The sequence below is a fragment of the Pleurodeles waltl genome, chromosome 1_1 (assembly GCF_031143425.1).
Source record: "Pleurodeles waltl isolate 20211129_DDA chromosome 1_1, aPleWal1.hap1.20221129, whole genome shotgun sequence".
NCBI classification, from domain to species: Eukaryota; Metazoa; Chordata; class Amphibia; order Caudata; family Salamandridae; genus Pleurodeles; species Pleurodeles waltl.
In genome coordinates, this window is record NC_090436.1 from 446770415 (window position 1) to 446796033 (window position 25619).

General features: G+C 42.3%; 1 protein-coding gene across 3 annotated transcripts in view; it reads right to left on the minus strand.

The window, feature by feature from the left end:
• ACOT12 (acyl-CoA thioesterase 12) overlaps positions 1-25619 on the minus strand; it is a 363604-nt gene that overhangs the window by 148155 nt on the left and 189830 nt on the right. For all 3 annotated transcript variants that reach the window (XM_069224604.1, XM_069224589.1, XM_069224598.1), the window contains exon 7: positions 4375-4494. In XM_069224604.1, the coding sequence (XP_069080705.1) occupies positions 4375-4494 (120 nt within the window). The remainder of the gene's footprint in view (positions 1-4374; positions 4495-25619) is intronic.

Sequence of the window (25619 nt, forward strand, 5' to 3'; positions counted from 1 at the left end):
ACTTAGCTGGACCCGTGCTTCAAACATTTGTGGCTCTACCCTGACAATTTCATCTACCATGACCCTCAACTCATCATCGATGAATCGTGGGTACTTTTATGGGGACATGTTTGAGATTGTGTTTACGGTGGGGGTGTTGTGTATGTAAGGGTGCTGTGTTGGGTCAATGATGGGGTGTGGGTGGTGCGTTGTGAGGGACAGACTGTTGTAGCGGAATGTGTGTGCTCGTTAAGTGTGAATTGTGTTTGTTTAGTTGATGTGTGATGCGTTCGATGCGTGTGTGCCAATAGTGTTAGGGTGCGCTCTCTATGTATGTGCCTGCTCTCAGTGTCTCTGTATGATGTTTTAGTTGCAAAGGATTGTGAGTTGTGTGAGGGGGTGTTATGTAGTGGTGTGTGTGTGTAGGTGTGTCGGGTGTGTGAATGTGTATCAGGTGTGGGGTATTCAAACTTTCCAATGTGGTGGTGTGTTCTATCAGTGGTGGTTTCTGACTGCAGCAGCTCACATCACCAATGTATGACCGCCATGGAAGAACCGCTGTGCTTTTTTGTGAGTCGTAATCTGGTGGGCAGATTTGTGTCAGCCTGGCGGTGCTGGAACTACCCCTTTTACGCCCGCCAGTGTCTTGGAGGTTTCTGATTTTTGGCTGTTTTTTGGCGGTCTTTACGATGTGGGTCCTAATATGGCGGTCGGATGACTGCCAATATGGTGGTCTTTTGGCGTCCGCCACCGCGGCGGTCTTGCCTAAAGACCGCCAAGATTGTAATGAGGCCCACTATGTATCTCCACCACGGAACACGTATCAATAACCAGGAGAGTAGCAAGCAAATTAAACTACCCTACACACTCACACTTTGAACCAAAGCTCCTAGGGCACCAAGCATGTGATGCAAGTAAGCCCAGATCTTCATAGAGGAGCTTCCTTGTCACTTCCATCCAAGCATACATACACCATGATTTCACCCTTCATCTACCTGCTGATATCCATCATTCTGTCATCAGCTTTTTCTTTTATCCATTGTTTAATCAATCTTTCACCATGCCATCCAACCACAGGCTAATTCATCCATCTATCTATCCTTCCACACATCCATCATCTATGTAGGCACTCATCCATACACCATTCCACACTTTCATCATTTGACTTACCCATCCATCAAATAAAACCTTTCAGCCTTCAATTGTTCCTTTTGTCCATGCATTCATCCATCCACACATCATCCATTCTCTTAGATTTTCATTTACTTTGCCATCCATCTATCCTCTCAGATTTCCATTTAGTCTGCCATCCATCCATCCATCCATCCATCTTGGGTTTCCATTTACTCTGTCATCCTTTCATCCACCCATCTACACATTGTTTCTCTCATTCATCTACCCACACCCATCTGCTCACCCACTCATCCACGCATCCTTTCGCAAACACATCCATTCAACTTTCACACATCTATCCTTTCACACACCCATCCATTCTTTCACCCATCCGTTCACACACCCATCCTTTCCTCCACACATCCATCCTTTGCCCACCCAGCCATCCCTTTATCCACCCATACTTTCACCCCCTTATCCATCCATGTTTTCACACTGTAATGCATCCATCCACCCATCATTTTCTCCCTTTTCTAGCAACTATGCATTTCTTTCTTCCTTTTAGTTAATTATGATCTCTTATCTGCTGAATTGCAGATAAGATGCCCATAAAACCCCCACCCTGCTGTAGCTGCTAAAGCAGGAGGTTTACGAAGCCCCTGTCAATAACAGACTGTGTACCTCCAACCGGAGCACATATCAATTACAGATACCTAGAACACATATGAATAAGAGACTAAGCCCCTCATTACGACCCTGGCGGTCTTAAGACTGCCAGAGCCGTGGCAGCGGTTGGACTGCCACCAATGCGGCAGTCCGACACCTACATTACAGCACTGCCCTGGGGATTACGAGTCCCTTCTCTGCTAGCCTTTACATTTTGGTAGCCCCGCTATATAAAGACTGGCGGAGACAAGGTGCAGGGGGCCCCATGAGTTCCCCTGCATTGCCCATGCACTTGGCATTGGCAGTGCAAGGGCCCCAATGGCCAGCCCCACTGTGCAAACAGACAGTGAAAAGCGTGACAGATGGTGGTGCACCCTACGCACTGCAACATTGCCGACAGCTCTAGTATGAGCTGGCATCAATGGTGTGGCCTGTTTTCCGCAGGGCGGAAACTCTGTTTCCACCCGCTGACCCAGCGGAAACTCTTAAGAGGGGCCGCGGGAAGGTGCCCGCACTGACGGTAACCCGACCACGGGACTTTGGCAGATGGCCTTTTCTGTCCTGCAAAGTATTAATGAGGGGCTATATGTATCTATACCCCAGAGCACGTATCAATAATGTATGGTGGTCATTATGACCCTGGTGGTCTTTTGACCGCCAGCGTAAATGTTGTCCACCACCAACAGGCTGGCGCTGAGGACCGGCACATTATGAGTGTATCTCTACCCATACCACCAGTGGCAGTATAAACCGTCGAGCCGGAGATGTTCATCTCCGACCCTGTGGTCCACAGAGGATCACTAGCGGTATTAGGAGCCAGCCCAAACGCATTCACTCACACATACTCACACGCATTCAGGCATGCATATTCACAAACATCCAAACATGCATCCTCACATGCATACACACTGACATGCAGGCACACACTCACTTCAACACCCATACACGCATTCACTCACATGCATACGACCACACATACACCACAACACACACAGTCGCATCCACACACGCACATGCATACACACAAGCAGACACTACACACTAAGACACGCACACACAACACCCCCCTCCCCTGTAGGACGCCCGACTTCCCTGGTCCGGCGAGGAGGTCGTCCGGCTGGGAACGAGAAGGGGCGCTGCTACCGCTGGCAGCACCCCACCATCAGGACACCGCCAGGCCGGATTAATGGTCTTGATACGGCTGGCGGCGTCCTTCTGGCAGGGCGGAGCAGGTGGTAGCAACGCCAGTGCGCCACTGCCCGCCAGCACGGCTACTGCCGGATAGCCGCCCAAAAGTGTGGTGGAAATCTGTCAGTACCCATTATATCGCGGGCAGAAGACTGCTCTTCTGGAGCCCATGCCTTTGGCGGTCTTGCTCAGTGACCGCCAAAGTCATAATGAGGGCCTACATATATTAGCACTAGAAACAGGTATCAATAACACACTATATGCATTTTCACCTGAAGCACACATCAATTTAACAGACTATGTGTGTCTCCACCCAGAGAATGCATCAATAACACACTATATGCATCTTCACCTGGAGCACTTTTGAATAACAGACTAAATGTATCTCCACCACAGAGCACATATCAATAACATATCAATAACAGAGACCTAGAGCACATATAAATTACTTACTATATTTATCTCCACCCAGGAGCACGTATCAATAACACACTATATGATTCACCTCTAGGAACATGTACCAATGTGTGTATCTCCACCTGGAGTACATATCAATAACAGACTATATGCGCCTCCATCCAGAGAATGTATCAATAATGCACTATATTCATCTTCACCTGGAGCACATACAGTATAAATAACAGACTAAATGCTTCTCCACCCCAGAGCACGTATCAATAACAGAGGGGGCATCAATGTCCTAACCCACATGTAAAAGGGATCTGTCCAACTATCCTCCAAAATCAGAAGGACTGGCATGTGGGTAAATGACGTCTAGAGTGATGAACTGTACTAAGGCACTTTAAATGCCTTTTTCAACAAACACGTGGTCAATAAATCTCTTAAATGTACGTGGCAACATTTCAACAAACAGGCCTCATAATAGCTTTTAGGAAATATATAGACATTTAAAAAACGTTTAAGTATTTCATTAAAAGTTGTAGAAGTGCCTTCTTCCGGATTAAAGAAAACGTCCATACTTCACAACTTGGTAAGCATTATGCAAGAGAAATGTAAATATATCTCACTTGAAAAAAAATTCTTATTTTGTTTGCATCTGGTAAAATTCTCGCACGCATTGGAGCGGTCGGAAGGATAACATGGAGTGGCCATTCGCCAGCGGTAAGGTTTCTAGCTCATGATTTTTGAATGGACTGAAAACATTGTCAGATGGGAAAGAGATCTCATACAAGTGTGCTAAAAACCACAGACCTCGACCCGAATACCCCACGGTCAAAAAGACATCTTTCTACAAAGAGCCAGTCTCGCAAAATGTTGGAAATGCAGGGTACTTGCTTCATTAAAGTGATTGTAAGCAACTGCTATAGGACACCACCACAGGAGGGCACCAGATTCCAGCAAAAGAAAATAAATAGGCCGGAAGGTGTTTGTTGTTAGTACTTTAAGGTTTAGTATGTATGCACTTACCTTTTTTGGAAAGTATTGTTCACGATAGCATTGAAAACCAGTCGATCACCGACGGTGGAAGGTCCTCTGAACTTAAACATGTCAACCGACTGCAAGGTTGGAGATGCCCGACAAAGACGGCTATGAATGGGAACAAAAAATTGACGTACTTTTTAGGAATAGCTTTACAAAAAGGGTCAGAGAAAATATTTAACAGGTGTTGAATTATACAGATTTGCAGCTGTGAGCTATACAATTTTCAAAGATAACAATATAAAAAAAGAAACAGAATATAGTACTGGGGAGCATGACATTTGCAAAGCTAAATAAACAGATTCACAGCTGGCCAAGAATCTTTGTCAGGGGCTGGCAGCTGATCAAAGGTCTTTCAATGTTGTCGCTCTCTGGCCCGACACAATGAGGCGTGATTAAGGATACACAACATTTGCTAATCTGACGCCCATGTCATGTTCACGCTATTTTCTATTTTTCTCCTCCCTGACTACCTCCTTGTCAGCAAGTTACCTTTAAATATCTAACTAACTATTTCTTGAGTGTGCGGTCGGAGAGCAACAAGATGGCCACCGATGCCTTAATTTCCCCCACTCACTCAATGTGGTGAAACGGCTAGACAGTGGCGGCCTGCAGGTTAAAAATATGGTGGGGTGCAATGATGCCAAACTCACAATATTTCAGACCCCACCCTGTGTGGCACTTCTCTCTGTGTTCACGAGCAGGAATGGAAGAACTTCCTTCCTGATCAATGGAACGGGATTCCAGCCAATCCTGGAGCTGCTCTCATGCTGTTTTTAGCATGAGATCATCTCCAGGATTGGGGGGAGCAGGCTAACGCAGCACTTATTTTGAGGCTGGGGGACTGTGCCAGCAACCCTCTGGCTGTTTGACAGCCACATGATTGCTGGGTCTACAGTGCGCATGTCGGGCTGGCCATAGCTTAACAGCCGGGCAACAAGACATGCACACGGTAAGGGGCAGCATTGTTAGTGTAATCTCAGGATTCAGCCCCACCACATTCCCTCATGCTTGTGCTGTACACAGCATAAGGACAAAATAAAATGGTATTTAATATGCCATTCTTTATGTTTGCTGGCTGCACCCGCAGCAGGCGGTGCGATGCTCCTCTGCTATTAAGGAAGAACCGCCCCTGCGGCCAGAGCTGCCGGCCTTTGAGTTGGGGAACCAGGCTTGAGTCTTGGTGTCAGCTCAACATCCTGCGAGTCTGGGCAAATCACTTAATACCCTTGTGACTACCAAAAAATTAAAGTGTCCTTGTGCTCATGTAAAGGGCTCCAATACCTTCGGGTCAAGTTTGCACAATATAAAACTGTAAAAACATTTTTTAAAAAGGACCTCGGAGTAGGACTTGCGTCATGATTCACGCTCTCTGGAGGTGACAGATTAGAGGCGGTGGTAAGGAAATGTCAGGGGAACAGCAAGGTGATTATTTTTTAGAGACTTTATTAGGTCTCTTGACAATATTTCACTTATACTGCAGTTCCCTGTGCATCAACTCCACGGCCACCATTTTGTATGCTTCCTTCAAACTCACTCCAGGAGCAGTAGATGGAGTTTCTGCCTCACACTCTCATGCAGAGATTTTGTTTAAAATGTATTATTTCTCTGACTAGTGGCAGCTCATGGACCTATAACTATTATCTTATTTCTTACCCTAGTCTTTTATATTTATCTTTTTAATGGGTGTATTCGTTGAGGCGAATTTGTCTCTCCTTGTCCCGAGTCACTGAAGTTTGTCTCTATGGGTTGTTTCAATATAATTCACAACTAAATTGCTCTCTTCTGAATGTAACTGATGGGAAACAACTAATTTCCTTCATCTACATACTCTAACTCTGTTTTTGAAATCCAGTTCTCTTTATCGCGACTGGAGTATTTTCACTATTAGTATTTACTACTGAACATTGCACTCTGCTTAAATTATACTGGATTGTCGGAGTTATTAAGACCATAGATCACTCACTGCCTTCAACATCCACATTTTTTGCCTTTCCCCCTTGTTTGACCACATCTTGCAAGCACCAAAAAGGAAATGTAAATAAAAAGACAAAAAAAGAACCTGTTTCTGCAACGAAATCTCCATTACCTCTTACACTGGAAGATATCATGGATGAAATTAAAAACCTATAATCGTTCATGGTAGAGACTAGCAAGAATGGATGAAAGGCAGTCTAATTTGGAGTCTAGAGTTTCAAGTGGAGCAAAAAAAATAAGTAATGCTCAAGATATAGCAGCCAATGTACCTTTTTTAACCAAAAGTCAGTCAACTCAAAATACAGACTGAAGATTTGTAAAACAGTAACAGGCACAATAATTAACAAATATATTGAATTCCTGAAGGCTCAGACATGATTGCATTTCTTCAGAACAATATTCTTGATTGGTTTGAAATAGGGGATATCTTGTAACATACAATGGGCTCATCGTGTTAGGCACCCATCTTTGACAAAGTCTACTTCAGCCTGGCCAAGATGGATCATTGCTTTTTTTTATGTGCAAAACTTTGATTTATTGAACGTTCTCTCTGCTGCCAAACAACAGAAACAAATATTATGGCCTGGTCAGAAGATTTTCTTTACACAAGATGTTACAAGAGCAACAGCTTGTAGACAAAAGGAACTTCTGGATCTCAGACCAGCTTTACGATCCATGAACACTCGCTTTTTCCATGTCTTTTTAAGATTACTTTCAAAAACATCTAGCTTTAACAATCCAGAAAATCTGAAAAAGTTTATTTCCTAAAAAAGGAAGTAGTGATGGAAATTGGAAAGACTTGATTCCTGATATTATGTTCCTGTTGTTGTCATTTTATTTTTTCCACACTAGTTGATATATGTGATTTCTCTAATTCATATTAAGATTGCTATTCACCTAACATCTTTTCTTTGCACATACAGTCTGTGTACAAGACGCTTGGAGTGCAGTGTTTTGTGTTCATGTGTCCTCATGTCTCCCAACCTCCACATCATTTAATGTTTTGTTCATTTATTTCTTTTTGGTAAGTGATTCTTTTCTCTCTTCTTTATTAAGCATTATGTGCTCTTATTATGTTGGGCATGTTTTCCGCTCTCCCAGCTATGTCCTGAACACATTAATTTCCTACCCTCCTTTTCTGGTCTTTGGTGGCAGGCGGTGGTTGGTCTTCCCTTTTTTTGCTCCTACCTCTGCAGGTTATATTTATTGTTATGATTATTTACTTGACTATAGCCTTTTGGCTTCTTGCCATCTTGCCCCTCCTTTCTTGTTTCTTTTTTTCTGGTTTCTGTTTCTTGCATGTACAGGTCTTTTTTATGTTTCCCTCTCTTCATCTGGTCCTTTACTGAACGATCTTCCCTTAGCCTAATTTTTATATTGCTTACATTTTGTTTATACTCTGTTCAACTTACTATAGCTCGTATTATTGTTATTACATGTTGTTGTGTTCCTGATGTACAACAGTTCTCTTTTTATGATTATCTCACATGAGCAATCTCCATTTGGTTTAATGGAATATTAAAGGTATCCGTAATCCTATACAAAACAAACAGTTCTCGCACATTTCTCTAGACTAAAAAGCCAGATTGTGTTTTTGACAGAAACCCATCTCTTAAAGAAAGATATTAATTTGTTAAAGAAACATTGGCTGGGTCATGTTTTGTGTTCACCTGCCAGAAATCTAGGAATGCGGCTCATGTTATTTATAAATCCCCTAATCTGGATATTGATACTGTGATTAAGGATGATGACGGAGATAGCTTCTCTTGAATTTCAAAATCAATAACATGTCACTCCCCTTATAGAACGTCTAAGGGCCTTACTGGGGTGGACGTAAAGTTTTGGGATACATCTTCACATTTGTTAAATTCTTGCTCTAATGTCAACTTAATTGTTGGTGGTGACTGCAATGAATTGATGGATCAATTCATTGATAGATGTTCTCAGTCAAAGTAAATCTCAGAGAAAATGCAAAAGCCCTTTAAAAAAGCTGTTTTAAAAGCTGGGAGTTTAATTAATTGACGCACAGAGGATTTTTAATCACAATGTTATGGAATTTACATTCTACTGCCTGTACATCATTCCAGATCTAGAATATATTATTTGTGTGTAACTCAGAATATTCTAAAATCTGTATTAAAGGCAGAAATTGGTCCTATACTAATTTCGGGTCATGCCCCAGTCATTATTGACAAATTGTATTTCAGAAGCTGCACATTCTAATAGATGGAAATTTATTAACATCTTGTTAAAAGATCATATATTGGTGGATACATTTGAGAGCTTTGTCATATATATCTAAGCTGTAAGCAATGAGTTTGGCATAACATACCGCCATCTTTTGAAGGTAATATTACCACTATCTTTCCAAGTAGATGAAATAATTTGTAATGCAATAGCGATTAATAAATCTTCAAATTTCCCATCCACAACATTGTTATGCCAAACGTCAGAGGTACTACCTGGAAAAATATTTCTTTTCAAATGGAAACATGAGTGAACATATACATAATATTATCCTAAATTTGTACCCAAAATAGATTATCCTTGGGAGAAAGCCCACTAGACACCATGTTTTTTAAAATGTATAAAAATATAGGGGTGGGGCTTCCCACCAGGGGATGGCCCTGCCCCAACACCAATATACAAGGAAGAGTATTTCTGCCCTTCAGGGGGTCATATGGTGTGATTCTCCCCAATCGGCTTCCCGGGGGGGAGGGGGGGGGAGGGGGGAGGAGGGGCAGAAAGCCCACTAAACACCAGGGTGTATTTTTAAAAAGTAAACATAGGGGTGGGGGCTGCCCGCCATGGGCATGGCCATACCCCAACCTAGAAAGGGCACAGACAGTCTTTCTGACACCCTGGATGGCAGATGGGGATAAATACCTCCAAAAATCCCTCCTCCCCCCCAGGGGGGTAGAAAGTCCACTAGACACCAAAGAAAAACATAGAGGTGGAGGCTACCCACCATAGGCATGGTGATGCCCTGCACCCTAAAAAAGTGCTTAGTCTTTCTGTCCCCCCAGGAGGTGGATGAGGCAATTACCCCCAATTTGCTTCCCCTGGGGGGCAGAAAGACCATTAGACTCTAGTGACTGCGTTTATGCACTCTTGCTTTAGGGGAGGGGTTTCCTTGGGCATGGTCCCGTGCTCTTCCCATTCAAGGTCCCAATAGACTTTCTGCCCCCACAGGTGATGAATAGGGGTATTCAACCCCAATCTCCCCTCCCTCTGGGGAGGGGCAGAAAGCCCAGTTAACACCAGAGATTTGAAAATAGCATCACAACAAACAAAAGGAGGTGGAAGCTTACCCTGGCCTCAAGCCATACCCCCGGGTAATAGGGCCCTACTGCCCACCCCAGTCAGAGAGGGACTTTGTCCCAATTGGGAAGGTTGCCCCAAATCTGACCCTCAAGGTGCAGAAAGCTGACTAAGGAAAGTGTTTTTCTTTCTTTAAATTTAGAGGTGGGGCTGCCAATCAAGCATGGCTGTGCCCCCCACTCCAACTAAAAGGAGCATCAAGGAGCATCAGTCTTTCTACACTCATCCTCCCCGTCCCCCGCCACTGGGGAGGCAGAAGCCCCACTAGATACCAGGAATGTTTTTAAAAAAAATATATAACACAGAACAGCTGCATCTCTTTCCACCAACCACCCAGATGTCTCTGCTCAGCAAGACTTCTAGGCCTACACTCAGCAGGACTTCTACTTACACTCATCAAATACACACACACAACCATATCAGGGGGACGGGTGTTCCCTTTCATCGCTCCTAAAGCGTAGAACATCCACACTCCACATCAGAGCCTTCCCCACTCTTCTACAATCTAGCAAGAAGCTGAAGATCTGGTGTGGGAAATTGGGTTGTTGGTTGAGGGGAGTGTTACAACTTAAGTCACTAAATTAGCCTGTGCTTAACACTCTGGTAGCTTGGCACAAATGCAGGCAGGTTTAACTTGGAGGCAAGGTGTAAAGTATTGATGCAGCACACAAACAACAAAGTGAAAACACAGCACAAGAAAAATGTCACACCAATTTAGAAAAAGTATACATTTTTATAAATTATTTGACACCAAAATGACAAAAACCCAGTCAGTAGAACAAGAGGTATGACTAACGTTTAAGGTTAAAAAGTAGCACCTAAAAGATCAAAGCTCCAACCACATACATCAATTTGCGCGAGACTGGATCAAAGTTGAAAAATATGGCCGACTACGTTGGTGTGCAGTTGAAGTCAAGAAGTGGACTGGGTCCAGTTGGCGTTTACTTTCGACAGAAAAAAATGTTTAGGCATAAAGTTGTCTGAGAAGTTAAATTTCAGCAGGGAAAGGCTGCAGGCAGTGCTTGAGGAGGAGGCATCATCGTTGAGGAGCCGCTGGATGAAGTGGTCATAAAGATTTCTACATTTGGACTTGGGGCCTGATTACAGTCTTGGCGGCATTGCCACAGAGACTGCCAGTACAGTGGTGGTGAGGCGGCCATCAACCCAGCGGCCTCACCACCATCGTATTACAATGTTTCCACCAGGCTGACGGGTGGAAACATTGTGTTACGACGTTTCTGCCAGCCAGCCCAGTGGAAACAGTGCAGCAGCATTGGCCTCAGCATCCTTAGGGAGTCAAACCCAATGCCGTCGCACACAAGCACCCTCTTCGGGATCCATGGTCCTGGTGGTAGCAGCAGTCTCCTGGCAGTCCAACAGGATCACAGTCCCGCGGTCGGACCACCAGGAGTGCGGCAGTCCGAGTGCCACCACAAGTTTGGCGGTCCATGGACCGCTAAACTCGTAATGAGTATCTTTTTTTTGGTATTCGAAAATTGGCAGCAGGAGGAAGAGTTCCACAAGGTCAGATACCCCTTCGGCAAAGGACCACTAAACAGGATTTGCTGCAGCAGAGAAGAACATAGTGGGAACTGCAGTGATTTCAAGCTGATTAGCAATGCACCTTGGGCGGATAGACAGGCAGGTTGGTCCCAGTCTCTTCTCAGTTCTCAGAGCAGGTTTTAGCCAAGAAATGTATAATTCCCAAGTTTGGGATTTTGGCTATCTGGGCAGTTTTACCACAAACACCAAGGGTCCTGGACTGGAGCCACTTGGGAGGTTAGGGTTCACTCAGGCTGGGTCCAAGTGCAGGTTTGAGAAAGCTGAAACCTTTTCTGTCCCCAAGGCTTTGATCAGGAGGCCAGCCAACTAGCCCTTGGGGTCACTTTGGTAAACCTACATTTGGCAATCAAGCAGGGATCCAGCCACAGAGCAGGCCTGTAAGGGCTTAAGGCAGGCTTCATGCAGCAGAACAATCCTTCCAGGTGCAGCAAAGCAGTTTTCTGAATTACAGAGCAGGTCAAAGCAGCAGGCAGTTCTCTGAGAACCTTCCACAGGTCTAGAAAGTGAACTGAAAAGTGGGTCTGATGGTCCTAATTCTATACTTGGCGCTTCCGTTGCAGTAGAAGTTTCTAGAGAATTTTCTTTCAAGTGTGTGACATTTCCTGCTCTGGCTGCATGAACAATGCAAGGGGGGCAGGGTGTGTGATGGCAGAGTACAGCCTATTCAGTTGGAAGTGGGGTTGTGCACAGCTCCAACTCCCATCCTGTCAGTTGATGGCCTATCTAGGCACACATAATCCCTCTACTGTGTGGCTGTCTGGAAGAAATAAACAAAGTCCAACTGCCAACTACACCCCATTCATGTGACCCAGGATCAGCCTGCTGGTACCAAATAGTTGGGGCAGGAAAATGGCAACTTTCAGAAAGTGGCATTTTCAAAATTGTAACTTAAAACCTGATGTTATGATTTAAATAGGATTTTTAATTATAATCCCTCAGACACCAGACATGAAATGTTTACCTATTCCCAATCAAAAGTTAGCACTTATTAAATGTAATAAGGCAATTTGACAATATCCTATTGCCGAGGTAGGCCTCCCACTAGCAAAAAACAAATTTAGTAGTTTTTTCACTACCAGGAAATGTAAAACTCAAAAATACAAGCCCAACCTTTTTAATTGCAAAGCACCCTTCCCTATGAACTACCTAGGGCCTACCTTGGGGATGACATGTATGCAATAAAAGGGACACTTAACGCTTGGCAGGGGGGTTATATTTCCAAGGCGAATTGGCAGTTTAAAATTGCAGTCAAGCTGCAATTATAGACTTGGGACATATTTTAAGGGGCTACTTAGGTGGGTCGCACAGTAACTGCTGCAGGCCCACTAGTAACATTTAATTTACAGGGCCCAACTATGTATATGATATATCTCTTTACTAGGAACTTAGAAGTAAATTAAATATGCCAATCAGGTGTAAGCTTATTTTATCATGTTTTAGGGAGTGAGCACAAGCACTTCAGCTTTGGTTAGCAATGGTAAAGTGCACAGAGTCCTACAGCCTAAAAACGAATTCAGCAAAAATAGTAGGGGGTAAAGTCAAAAAGTCTGGGAGTGACTACAGCCAGCCAAGTGCAACACCTGGCTTTTCAACTAGCCAACCTACCATAGGTAGGGCTAGGCACACACGCCAGTTAGAGGCAGGATACCCTCATGGGTGATAGTGCTCTTTATAAATAAACCTAACATAACATTGGGCCCGCTGCAGGCCTGATCAGTGTGCCCTATTACAGCTAATGCACTTCCCCATGACAACATATTAACTGTAATAGGGTATACATTTCAGGCCTCCTCCAGGGCAAATGCGAACTTGTACAGCTCTAGAGGCAGCATTGTAATGAATAGTGGACTGGCTGTGTGAAGCAACCACTCTGCCTTTCACTTTGAAGGAGACAACATGGCCTGAGTTACAAAGGGAGTCAACAATCCCCCTGCAGGTAGGGGCAGTGAGTGACTGAACTGACAATGGGATTCTCTTTCAAAGGTCACCCTTGGAGGTGCACTGTGTGCCAACTCTGCATCACACACTCAGTCCGTCCGCAGACAGTTCCCTTGCCTCTGATTCTATAACATGGCCCAGATGCTAAGTGTTCCCTCATTTGCATGCAGAAGGGAATGCACAAGCCTCTGAAGCCCCCGATGTGATACCAAAGTGCCTTGGGTGAGCAAAAAGTGGGTGCTACGCACATTGTGCCCACGTGCCACTCAGTGCAATATGGCCACAGAGGAAGTAAAGAGACATATTGCTAATGGATGCAGCTATGTGAGTTGGCCAGAATTAGAATAGATGAGGTCAGTAAGTCTTTAACTCATCAGTCTTAAGTGAGGTTTATAGTTTTCTATTTTACTGATTTTTACAATAAAGAGAGCCCCAATTGATCTGTTTCCGTCTGCATGTATTTTTTAAAACTGTAAAATGCAGAAATTCTATCTTAATTAAGGTGCATTTCCATATGGTCACTCGTGAATGCGAGGTGAGTGGCTGTGCGTATAGGTGGCCGATATAGTTTAAAAAGGATGAGACGACATAACGGAACCGGTCAGTACTTCTGGCAACACTTGCATCGTCATGTGAAACTATTTTACTGCTGCCTGTTGACTTCAGCAAAATCTATTTTCTGTGGCTACAACAGGACAGTTTTTACAAATCTTAATAGTGACCTCAGTAAAATAATGTGGCTAACTCTTTACTCACCATTACTAAAAACTCGTAATATGTTATGTGCCATAGGAATCGATAGGATCGGTTAGTGCTTACCAAATCTGTGGAATCCTGCCTCTGTTTTTTAAGATGCTGACAGTTACTTCACTATCAGATTTTTAACACAATTCTAGGCACAGTGTGCCTGATGTACTAACATTTGATTGGCAATAAGTGGTCCCAAAATGTGCACCGAGATTTGTGAATCAAATCAGATTTTGCAAGCCAACCTATGTACTAATATGTCGATTCGCAAAATAGGAAATCCCAGGGGGTCACTTAATGAAAAAACGATAGCCTGTGTAACTATAAGCGTACACTCTGCCACAGGCCTCCCGCCGAAAGACTGCTGAGGACCCCCGTATAGAACTCAATAAATGTACTCAATAAGTAGGAAGAGAATTCAGCTCTGAGGGACGATGTGAGACAGTGAGATTTCGAATGCTGTGTCCTTGCCTGCCAAATATATATGTTATGACTGAGTATGTAAAGCTGTGAGCTATTATTGTGCAATGATTAGCTGACGGATGATATGACCTGCACAGACCGACCCATTCTCCGAGATTGTACTGTTGCATGCTTATGCACCTGTTGGCTGTTTTCGGTATAGGCAATGACAATGTACAATTCAATAAAATAAAAATAAAATTAAAAAATAAAGAGTTTTACAAAAAATAAATAAATAGTCATGGTAGCCTGCAAGGAACAGCAGGTGACTTTCCTTGTGATTGAATTCCAAAAGGGAAAACTTAAAGGAACTGAGGCTGCTTTAATTAAAAAAAACTTCTGAGAGAGCACACGGTGGTCCCCTGGACCACCACTTACTTCCCTGAGGATGGCACTCCAATTCTCAAAGGGGAAAAGGTCCAAATGGGAATCGTTCCCCTTTGCGACGCAGCTACTACTCCAACTTCAGAGGCTGTAAGCGGTCAATGGTTGGTGAACACAACTACGGTCATACGGTACATAATAACATCGAGCTTGGAAGGAATGTCCCCTCCAAATGATGATTCAGTAAAGGTCACTAACCCCGTTTTGCAATTCGGTAAAACTTTTCAGACTCCCAACATGGGCTTAGTACATAAGAAAAGGGAATTATGGGGTCATAAACCAGGTTTTGCAACCACAAAATCCCTTAGTACACCAGGCCCAATATTGATTGTTTAAGTATCAGGAGAACTGTTCTGTAATAAATTCCCTTTCACAACTGTTCTGATGTCCCAATGTTTTCCAAGAATCACAATGCTTTTTAGCATTACAATGCTCACTGTCCCAAAATGCTCAAAAGTACTAATAATGCTGCAATTTTTTCAAACACTGCTTACGCGGCTGCAATCTTATTTTAAATTCTTGTAACGACATGGTGGTGAAGAGCACCTTAAATGTTAATGTAGATAGTGCAGTCAGCTTGATTGTTTTTGAGACTGGGGCTATGTACAGAGAGACTGTGCAACGTTTTACCTTAATCTTGTTTTCAGTTCTGTTCCATTCAGTTTTTTCCTTCGAGATGATGAAGTGGATAGGATACTTCCTGAACACTGCAGCGCTGGACTTAAGATAGCACAAAACAGGCAATTAAGTGCAATCGGAGCGCACGCAAGCATTCCCAGGAAGCTCTGAGGAACTGACAAGGCCTGGCCGGCTGGTGTAGACAGACATGCCCTAGGTGGCCTCCAGCACCATGGGACTTAAAGAAGTTCCAGAAGACTATAAGCCCACACAAGACTTCACTTGGAAGCCTTTGCTATCCTATAGCTTCTCCAAGCTTTGAGAGAGCTGCAAGGCACAGGTCTTCATTGTGAAGCGAGTGGTCAGGTCCTTAGAAGGGATCATAGACATGTGACATAATGGTGGCCGTAACAGCTTTTTTTTTATATCCACAGTAGTTGCTTCAGTTGTAGCCATGTTAGTAGCATTCCTTGAACTGGTGATAGTATTGTTGTGTAGCCATTTTAGTTATAGCTCCATGCACGTTATTTTAGCATATTAGGCCTGCCGCTGTGCACTTTAACCTAGATAGATTTTATTCAGCTTCAGTTTATTATTCTTACAATAGCCACTTTTGCGGTCTTGTTTTATTTTTTTCTATCTTGCTGTTTTTGCCTAGGCCAGCACTACGTTCTCAAACAAGACATTCCTGCTCCCTCTGTGCTTCGTTCAAGGCTGTAGTAAGATAGGTTGCCACTGAACGTGGTCAAAGTTTTGTCTGACATTCATAGAAAACACAAATCCTTACGTAGGGACATTTTCTCAGTACATCAGCTGTTTTATTATAAAAACACTTCTCTGTTCCTTACATGTTAGAGGGAGATTCCAGCCAGAGAACCACGACTATATGCTGATTGCTGAACGCTTCACTACAGCTGCATATGCAGACTTCAGGCCTTTGCTCAGGTATGGGGGAATGATGTCTTCCCAGGGGAACCTGAAGGGCAGAATTAGAGCTTAACATGCTGTGCTCTATAAATAGCCTAGGTAGGAATTAGTCTATTGATTCTAGTGACAATATGGTAGCATTATTTTTGTGCTTTACTCTCCTAGTCACAAATTTAATCTTATCATGCTGTATCGTACTGGTTATTGCAGCAAATGCTTTGGTATCTAAGATGCAGTCGCTTCATTAAAATCTTATTGAAACATATACTGCCTCTGTTTGTCATTGTGTATGTGAGACTAATGTAACTAAGAGAAACGGATGAGACCTGAGTGACCACGGTTTCCCTGAGAAATTAATTGTGTCATGGGCTCGGCTGCCCAATCATCCCTGCCCTTGGGTAGAGATGAGGCACTGCTAGTTAGCCAGAGCAAAACCCAGATTGGGGCGACAGGTGTCACCTGTAGTGGGTCAAACTCAGTCTCCCACACTGCAGGCGATTCTGCCGCTCAAAATCCAGTAGTCTCATTAGAATAATGAGAGTCTACACAACAGTATATTTCAGAGGCGTCATGAACCCCCTGCTTTAGTAGCCTCAGCGGGGGAGGGTTCTTTATGGACCTCTCCTCTGAGACGTTTTAAGGCGTGGGCAAAGTGGGCTCTGCCTCCCAGTTCTCCACCTTTCAAGTGGCCCCCTGATACAGCCAGCTCTCTTTGCAAACTGAGGACCTTGAATATTTCTTCAATATATTCTTTTACATACCGTTTTCCTTTAATTTATGTTTCTTGTGGGTGACGTGGGAGAGAGAGAGTCTATTAGACATTTTTCAGGCAAATGTTGAGTTTACGTTTCATATAACATCTATAAAAACGTTTCTTGTAGATCAAAACATGACTACACATATGAGAAATGGGGAGGTGTCAGAGTTTTTTTGCAGTAATATTAGTCAACTGCTGCTGTGTTACAATATTGAAAACACTCGTCACAATCCCTGAACATGTAGCATTTGCACCAGTGTGTCAATGACTCAGCCAAAGAGGGCATGAAAGAGTTAAAAACTGGTCAAATTCAAAGATGTTCTGAACAGGGCCACCACCATATATGTGGCCCTTGGCCCCAAAATACTTGAGATGTCCCTGCCTCTCCTGTCTGCAACTCAGCAATCAAAATGTGATAAAATACTACTTTTGAGGAATACAACCTCAAAAGACCAGTAAGCAGTAGCAAGGAAGAACAAAGGGGACGATGGAAGGAATATTGAATGGAAGGAAGGGTGGAAAGGTGTATGGGTGAGGGTGTGGATGAATGGGTAGATGAATAAATGGGTAGATGAATGAGTGGGTGAACGAAAGTGAATAGATTGGTGGACGGTCAGGTGAAAGGATGGCAGGATAAAGGGGTGGATGGATAGGTAGATGTACATGTGAAAGGATGGCAGGGTAAAGGGGTGGATGAATGGGTAAAAAGAGAAGAGAATAGATGGTAGAGCGGATGGGTGAATGGAAGGCAGAGTAAATGAATATATGATGGATCGATCAGTGGATAGAATAGATGGCAGGGTGGGTGGATGGTTGACAGGATCGACGGATGGAGGAGTGGATGAATGGAAGAGTAGATACAGGGATGGATGGCAGAGTGAATGGAGGGATGGGTGGATGGATGGCAAAGTGGATGATTGGATGAATCGGGAAAGATTGAATGATGGATGAAAGAATTATCAGATGACAGAATATAAAAATAAAATAGTGGATGTCAACGTGTGGATGTAAGAGTGAAAGTATGAATGGGCAGATTCTTGGATGGAAGAGGTAAGGGAGCTCTTCTAGGAAAGCGGGCTCAGTTGCTTCGCTTGCTTGGTGCCAGAGGTTTAGTTCAAAGTGGGGGCATTTTAATTTTCTGGCTACTGCCTTGGAACATGTAGTAATGTTCTCAAACGTTTTTATGAGATGCAGAACACTGCGCAGCACAAGTTACTCTATTAGGTCAAGGGAAGCAGTACTCGTGTAATAAGCTGAAGCACATGATGTAGTAGAAGCGCAAGAGGATTCATCAGGTGTCCTCAGCCATCGCAGTCGTGAGTGAAGGCAACCGCGGCTTCACAGGTTGTCATTCAGTACCCCATCTGTGTGTGATGTAACTAGTAGCTGTAAGTGTACCCAATAGTAACACATAGCAGTTGTAGGTGTCTCGTGTCAGAAGTCATCGGGTTCCCTTATAAAGGTGCACATTTGTTAGATTTTGCCATCTGCAAAAACTTTGCACGTGCTTCAAAGCCTGCTTCTAAGCTGCTCCACCTTCTACACAGTATTTTGTTGCAGATCTCTGCAGACATCGGGATGGAAATAAAGGAAAGGGTCGGGAGAGGAGAGGAGAGATGAAATATAGGAAGAAAGGAGAAGGAAAGCCAAAGGGAGTAAGACAGCGTGATGGAAGAACGAGGGGAGATTTGAATCTTCTAAAAGAAAGGGCAACAATTGAGAGAACACACAGAGAAAGGAAAGCATCATGATACATGAAGAGGCGCTAGAATAGGAAATGAAAAAAGTGTGACAAGGCATAAGAAAAAGTGAGAGTGGGAAAATGGAAGAATGTGTCATTCTGCGGGTGAGGCATTTTCCACATAATTTTGGCTCTGCCACAATCCCACATCTACTGCATAGTTTACAGATTTCACAAAAAAATGTTTGCAGCAGAAACAAATCAGAAGTTACTAAAGAAAAAACACCAGATGTGATTCAGTGTGAACATTAACTGGTCACCTTTCCGTTGCTAATTGCCGTGAACAGATCTTTAACTGGTACTAATGAGGTTGAACCTTGCTCATATAGTAATAACAGCTGTTATAATGTCAAATAACAATACTACTACAGACTGTGCCGCATTAGGCTGCAAAATGTACTTATTTTTGCTACAGACATTTTGCCAACACCGCCCCATAATTTTGCCCTTGGCTGCCATATAACTCAGAAACTCCCAAATAACCCTTAAGTAGAAGGCCCAACCATATCTGGATTAGTGCTGCAGGAGCAGTATCACTGGTGCACAGAAGAGTGAGCCTCAATACCAGAATCGGGGATATCTTTTTAAAGCACCCGGAGTCATCGGGTCCATTCGCTATACTTGCAATAGAGCCGTGGACAGTGGAAATCATCAGTTTCTGTTTGGCGATGGATTGGTCCCAAAATGAGCGCAAACTCTAAGACTGGGTCAAAGAAAATAAATTGCACACCAAGCTGTTCCCTAACTTGCCCTTTGTTTCACAGCCAGCACATTAGGTCAGCATCAAGGCGAATCTACTCGGCAGCTTCTGTTGAATTTAAAAGTATTGAGAAGGTTAACCTTTACTGAAAAGTACATTGTAGAAAGTCCCCCAAAACATTTAAATGCAAAATGCATGTCCTGGGCTTTCTATTCTCCATTCTAATGCTAATAGGGTGAAAAGAGTGCGGATGGAAACCTAGCAACAGCCAGCTTGCTGTGAGCACTGGGACTTGTAGAATGGGCCAGGGATGAAAAGACTGCTGTGCTCTCCAGGCCTCTTATTCTCAACGGTGACTGAATTATAAGACTTTTCTAAATTCTTCTTACCAGTGATTTGTTTTTTTCATGAATTATATTTTCCGTTAGAACAGTTTGAAAAGAGATTACAATAATTATAATAATTTTCACAACCAATAGTGGGACTCTAAAGTAGTATATTGCCGGTGATGGGCTGGGTGGGGGACCTTATAGCCCTCTCATCGCACTTAAGTATAGAAAGTCAGTATTCATAGAAAGCACTAGTCTCAGACCAACCATCTGCCTTCCTAGTGTCACACGATGAAAGCACTGGGTCTCAGAAGACATACAAGCACTTGCACTATGCAAAGGGCTCAGCTTAATTCTTGGCAACTGATCGGCGGAAGCGTAGCATGCTATATACACCAATTTACTACAACAAAGACAATAACGCTGCCCGCGTATCGGTCCACAAAGTGTGCATTGCTCATGTTAGGAACCATATCACAACCTTCGAGGACCTTGTAGGTCATGCATATGAATGAAGGAGAAAAGCAAACTACTTAGTGACTTCTTCCTTTAGCCTCTAAAGCAAAATTCATATATCGGCAGTGTGCTTCTTTACTCTGTAAAGGGATTTAAAAGCTGAGCTAGAAGTATTGACCACTGTGGAGGTCGAGCCAACAATCCAAATCCTCACAAATAGCAAAGCTCCGGGCTCTAAAAAGGTCTTGGCCTCCTTTTACATACCATTTCACCTCCTGAAGATATCACTTCAAGAAATAAATTGAATGTTAAGTCTTACCCAAGCAAGGAATCAATTGATTCCCACTCTTTCATAACCACAACAGGAAGCCTTCTCTGCACTCTATATAAACAGGTTATTGTATTGAACTATGATCAACGATCTATTTCAGGATCAGAGCATCACTCATGAAACTTGTTTTGCCCACACAGACCGCAATGGTTTCATCTAAAACAGATGAGCATTTACCAATACGACGGAAGACGCTAACATGTTTGAGAGCTCCAGACAACTGGTGTCCCTTCTTCTGTTATTGTATGTTGAAAAGGCATTGAACAGGGTTGAGTAGCACTTCTTGGGTCAAACCATACACAGGATTCACATTTGCTCCACTCTCCCCCAAATTAATAAAAGTCAAATATCTTTGACAAAAACCTGTCCACAAAAATTACACTGGTATGAGATATTAGACACTAATTACCAATCTCTACTATACTGTACGCCATTGTAGCACATTACTCCGGTCTATAGCCCTACACTCCACTGTACTATACTGTACGCCACTGTGCAACACTGTGTTCACTCTATGCAGCTCTATGATACTCTAGTCCTCTATACAACACTGTACGCAACTCTTCGTATGTCTTCCCACACCACTTTAATGTACTATACTCTGACATGGTACTCCACCACTGTACGCTACTCTATGACATTGTGCTCTAACAGTGTATGCCAATCCACTCTACAACACTGTACTGTGGACCACTGTACAAATATCAACTAGACTTTATGCCACTCTACATCCCTTTCCAATACTGTAGGACACCACTACACTCTACAACACGGGACTCCAATTTATGACACTTCACTCCACTGTATGCTTCTCCATTCCAGTGCACTCCACTCCACTATACTCCGCTCTATGCCACAGTAGCATACTCTACGCCGCTCCACCTTCCAACACTCTATTCCACTGTATGCAACTCCTCTACAATCCTGTACTATACTCTATGCCACCCTACAACACTCTACTCCACGCCACTGTACTACACTGTATGATACTCAACATGTCGCTCTACTTCTCTCTGCGATACACCACTCCATATGAGACAGCACTCCATTCTATGACACTCTCCTCCACTGTACTCTACGAAAATCCACTTAAAGATACTCCACTCTGACACTCTACTTTGCCTAACTCCACTCTTAAACACTCTGCTCTATGCCAGTCCATGACACCCTACTCTGCTGTTCATCATGCCAGTCCACTGTACAACTCATTGCTCGAGTCTATGATACTTGACTCCACCTTATGAAACTCCATGCCGCTACACTAATTAACATTTTACTACACTGTATGTTACACCACTATACTCTATTCCAATCTACAATACTCCACTCTACGACAATAGACTTTAGAACAATCTTCCTCTGTACTGTACTCCACACTCACCACACTGGACTTCACAAATTGAAACATTTTTTATTAAAAAATTTAAAAAAACATTTAAGTCAATGAAAAAAAAACAAAGATTAAAGCTTATAGTTAGGAAAACAGGTATGCTCTATACAATCCAAGCTTAAACTACATAAACTTTAAAAATTCTAAAGTTATAACTTTCATTTGCAGTTTATCCACCATCTTCAGATTATTATAAGTAGTGCACCTCGGTACATATTATTTTCAGCTCACTAACCAGACAACACTAACTATAACGCACCACTGTACCATGCACTATGTTCTCACAAATAGTGGTACTCCACTGTACAATATAACATTGTACAAAACTCTGCCATTCTACTGCACTTAACTGTGAACTATACAACTCTCTACTCCACTGTGTGCCACTACACTCTACAATACTTAGCTGCATTTTATGCCTCTCTAGGACGCTCTACTTGATGTCACTCCACCATACTTTTTTTCACGCCACTACACGGTACAACACATCTCTCCACAATACTTCACCCCACGACACACCACTTGACTGCATGCTATGTCACTCCACTCTACAATACTCCACTCTATGACACTAGACTCTACAACACTCTCCTTCACAGTAATGTAATATGCTCCAGTTTATGACACTCCAATGAATAACAGCTCACAATGTGACTGGAAACATATTTTTATTAAAAAATTAAAACCATTCACATTCAATGAAAAAAAACAAAGGTTATGTATAATTCATAGTTAGAAATACCTTAGTTTTTTTTTCTATACAACCCCAACCTAAAATACACAAACATAAAAAATTGTAAAGTTATAATTATAACTTCAATTTATAATTTACACACCACATTCAAATTACCGTAAGTCGTGCACCTCCAAACACAGGGCTTGATTCACAAAGGTAAAGAAATACTTGTGTATGTTTATGATTGCTTCCTGTTCACAAAAGGATTTACAAGTACTATCTTTACAAGTGTAGAGTCTCCGTACATAAAAAGATAGGTCTTTTTATGTGCAGAGACGTCGCGCTTATAAAGATACTACTCCTAAATCACTTTATGAATAGCAAACAATCGGAAACATACACACAGATGTATGCTTACCTTTGTAAATCAGGCCCAGAGTCTTGTCACCTCACTCTCCATGCTACATTAACTCATGCATTTTCCCATACACTGGTTATACTATTGCAACTTACATCAATTATAGCATATGAAATCATGGCATTCATAACACTTATACCTTCTCAAATGACATCATTTGTCACAACACAGTGTATTGTAGAGTGGTGAGTTATAGTTAGTGTTGTCTGGTTAGCGAGCTGAAAAGAGTGTGTAATGAGGTTGTCTCCCTATAATTTGAAGGCGGTGGATACATTGTAAATGAACACTATAACTGTAACTTTAGAATTTTTTTGAGTTTGTGTAATTGAAGCTTGGTTTGTCTAGGGAACAGTGTTTTCCTAAGTATAACTTAGCTTTAATCTTTGATTTTTTCATTTGATATATTCACCATTTTTCATTGCACCTAGCACTTTATGGCTGTAATTTAAAATGAAACATAAATCTCAAGAACTGGAGACTTGGTTGTGCTGTTCCCTCTACAACTCACCCTACCCCCGGTAAATGGTGTCTGGGAGAAAGACATGGAGAAGCTATTAGTTTTTTATATATATATATATATATATATATATATATGTATATATATATATATATATATATATATATATATATATATACATACACACACACACACACACACACACACCACTGAAAAAACGAAAGATTGAAGTAATGTTATAGTTAGGTGAATTTGACAGTGATAACTGACTTTTGAAACTGAAAAAAACCCAGATATTCACCAGTTATAGTTAGCAGTGCTAACTATAACTTGCGCCCCCACCATGCACTGTTAATGACCTCATATATGACATCACATGTTCTCTGACATCACTCATCACATGTTCTGACATCACTCATCACATGTTCCCTGACATCACTGATGACATCTCAAATGAAATCATTGATTACATCATCCAATGAGTTAGCTAGTTTGTTTTACAGTTTACAAAGTGGCTGGTACTTTCCTATGTAATTTTGTACTGTTTGGGTCCAGGTAATGGATGCACATGTTTACAAAACGCATGTGCGCCTAATGCACCATAGCTGTGTAGAGGTATTGAACACGTTATAAATGTTTGCATTCAAGGGTAATTGTGTGCAAGTGACAGTTGACTTTTATTCATTATGCTCCACACAACGTTTTGTGAAAGATTCTACATAGTAGATATTAACTTTTGTAAGCAGCCTTGAGTTATTAGAGAGAATGATTCCAGCATGATAAATTATACTTAACATGGAAGAATGTGTGCACCAGTTTCTAACCAAAGTATGTGTGCCTATTTTGCATCAGACAATGGGCTCTCTGGGAAGTTCTCACCACAGTATGAAGGGTGCAAGTTGTTTGTTATTTAGCACCTTGAGATATTAGTTATTTTTAGCAAATAGTGTATTTTCTGACAACTGTTGCATGGACCATACACTGTTCTTAGTAGATTCTTTTGACTACTCTGTGGTGTTTCAGTGTTTGCAAACAGTGCGGTATAGAATTAACTCTCTCCATAGAGAGACCACTGTTTAAAGTATTCGGTTCTCTACTGATATCAGCTTCATTTCTAAATGCAGGTCCAGTGTGTCAGGGGTTTGATACAGATAAAAGCTGTCCATGTTAGGGTATTTGTTTTGGAATTATCATTCACCATATTAGCTTTCCCTGAACAGTTGTATACAGCTTGAACACCATACACAATGAAGCTTTCACATATATCTGTTAATGTGAACTATGCTACCTGTAAAGTTTATGCGACAGGGTTAATGTTGCACATAATGCTTGTTTTCAACGCTTATCAGGGTTGTTTCTAGCTTAGTAGTAATGATGCTTGATCTTGTCCTAAGCTATTTTATACTTACTGTCAGACTTAATGCCATAGTGATTTATACAGCAAAATGCTGGAAAACTAAGATTGGTTGATGTCATCAATGATATCATTTGAGATGTCATTTGTGGTGTCATAAATGATGACACTGAACATGTCATGAGTGTTGGAGTGTAGTTATTATAATCAAAATTAACATGAAATGTTTGCAAATTAATGCCTAATGATGACGCATAGAAATTGTATTGCTTTGTTTTACTAAACGCGTGTTTGAAATGTGCCCACAGGGAGTGGCCACCAATCTATATGATAATTAATTAAATTGACTAATAATGAATTATTAATGTACTAATGTATGATTCTGTATTAGCATTAAGAGTTATATGTGAAGATGTAGCTAAAATTTAATAACTAGGCCTTAGTTAGCATGAGTCGGGGCCTAGCTGCCGGTCTCATATTAAATGTGCTTTTCTAACGTGCAATGTGCTGACTTGCTGAAGGACATGTAGCCGTATTTTTCCAGAAGCTAGAAGATGTGTGTAACCGTAGTAAATTCTTTCTCATGAGACTCGACTCGCTCAAGGAGACATTCTTGCTGAATGCAACAGTGTAAACTTGCAACAGGTACAAGGTAGCCTGAACTGGTAAAGACAATGGAACTACTGA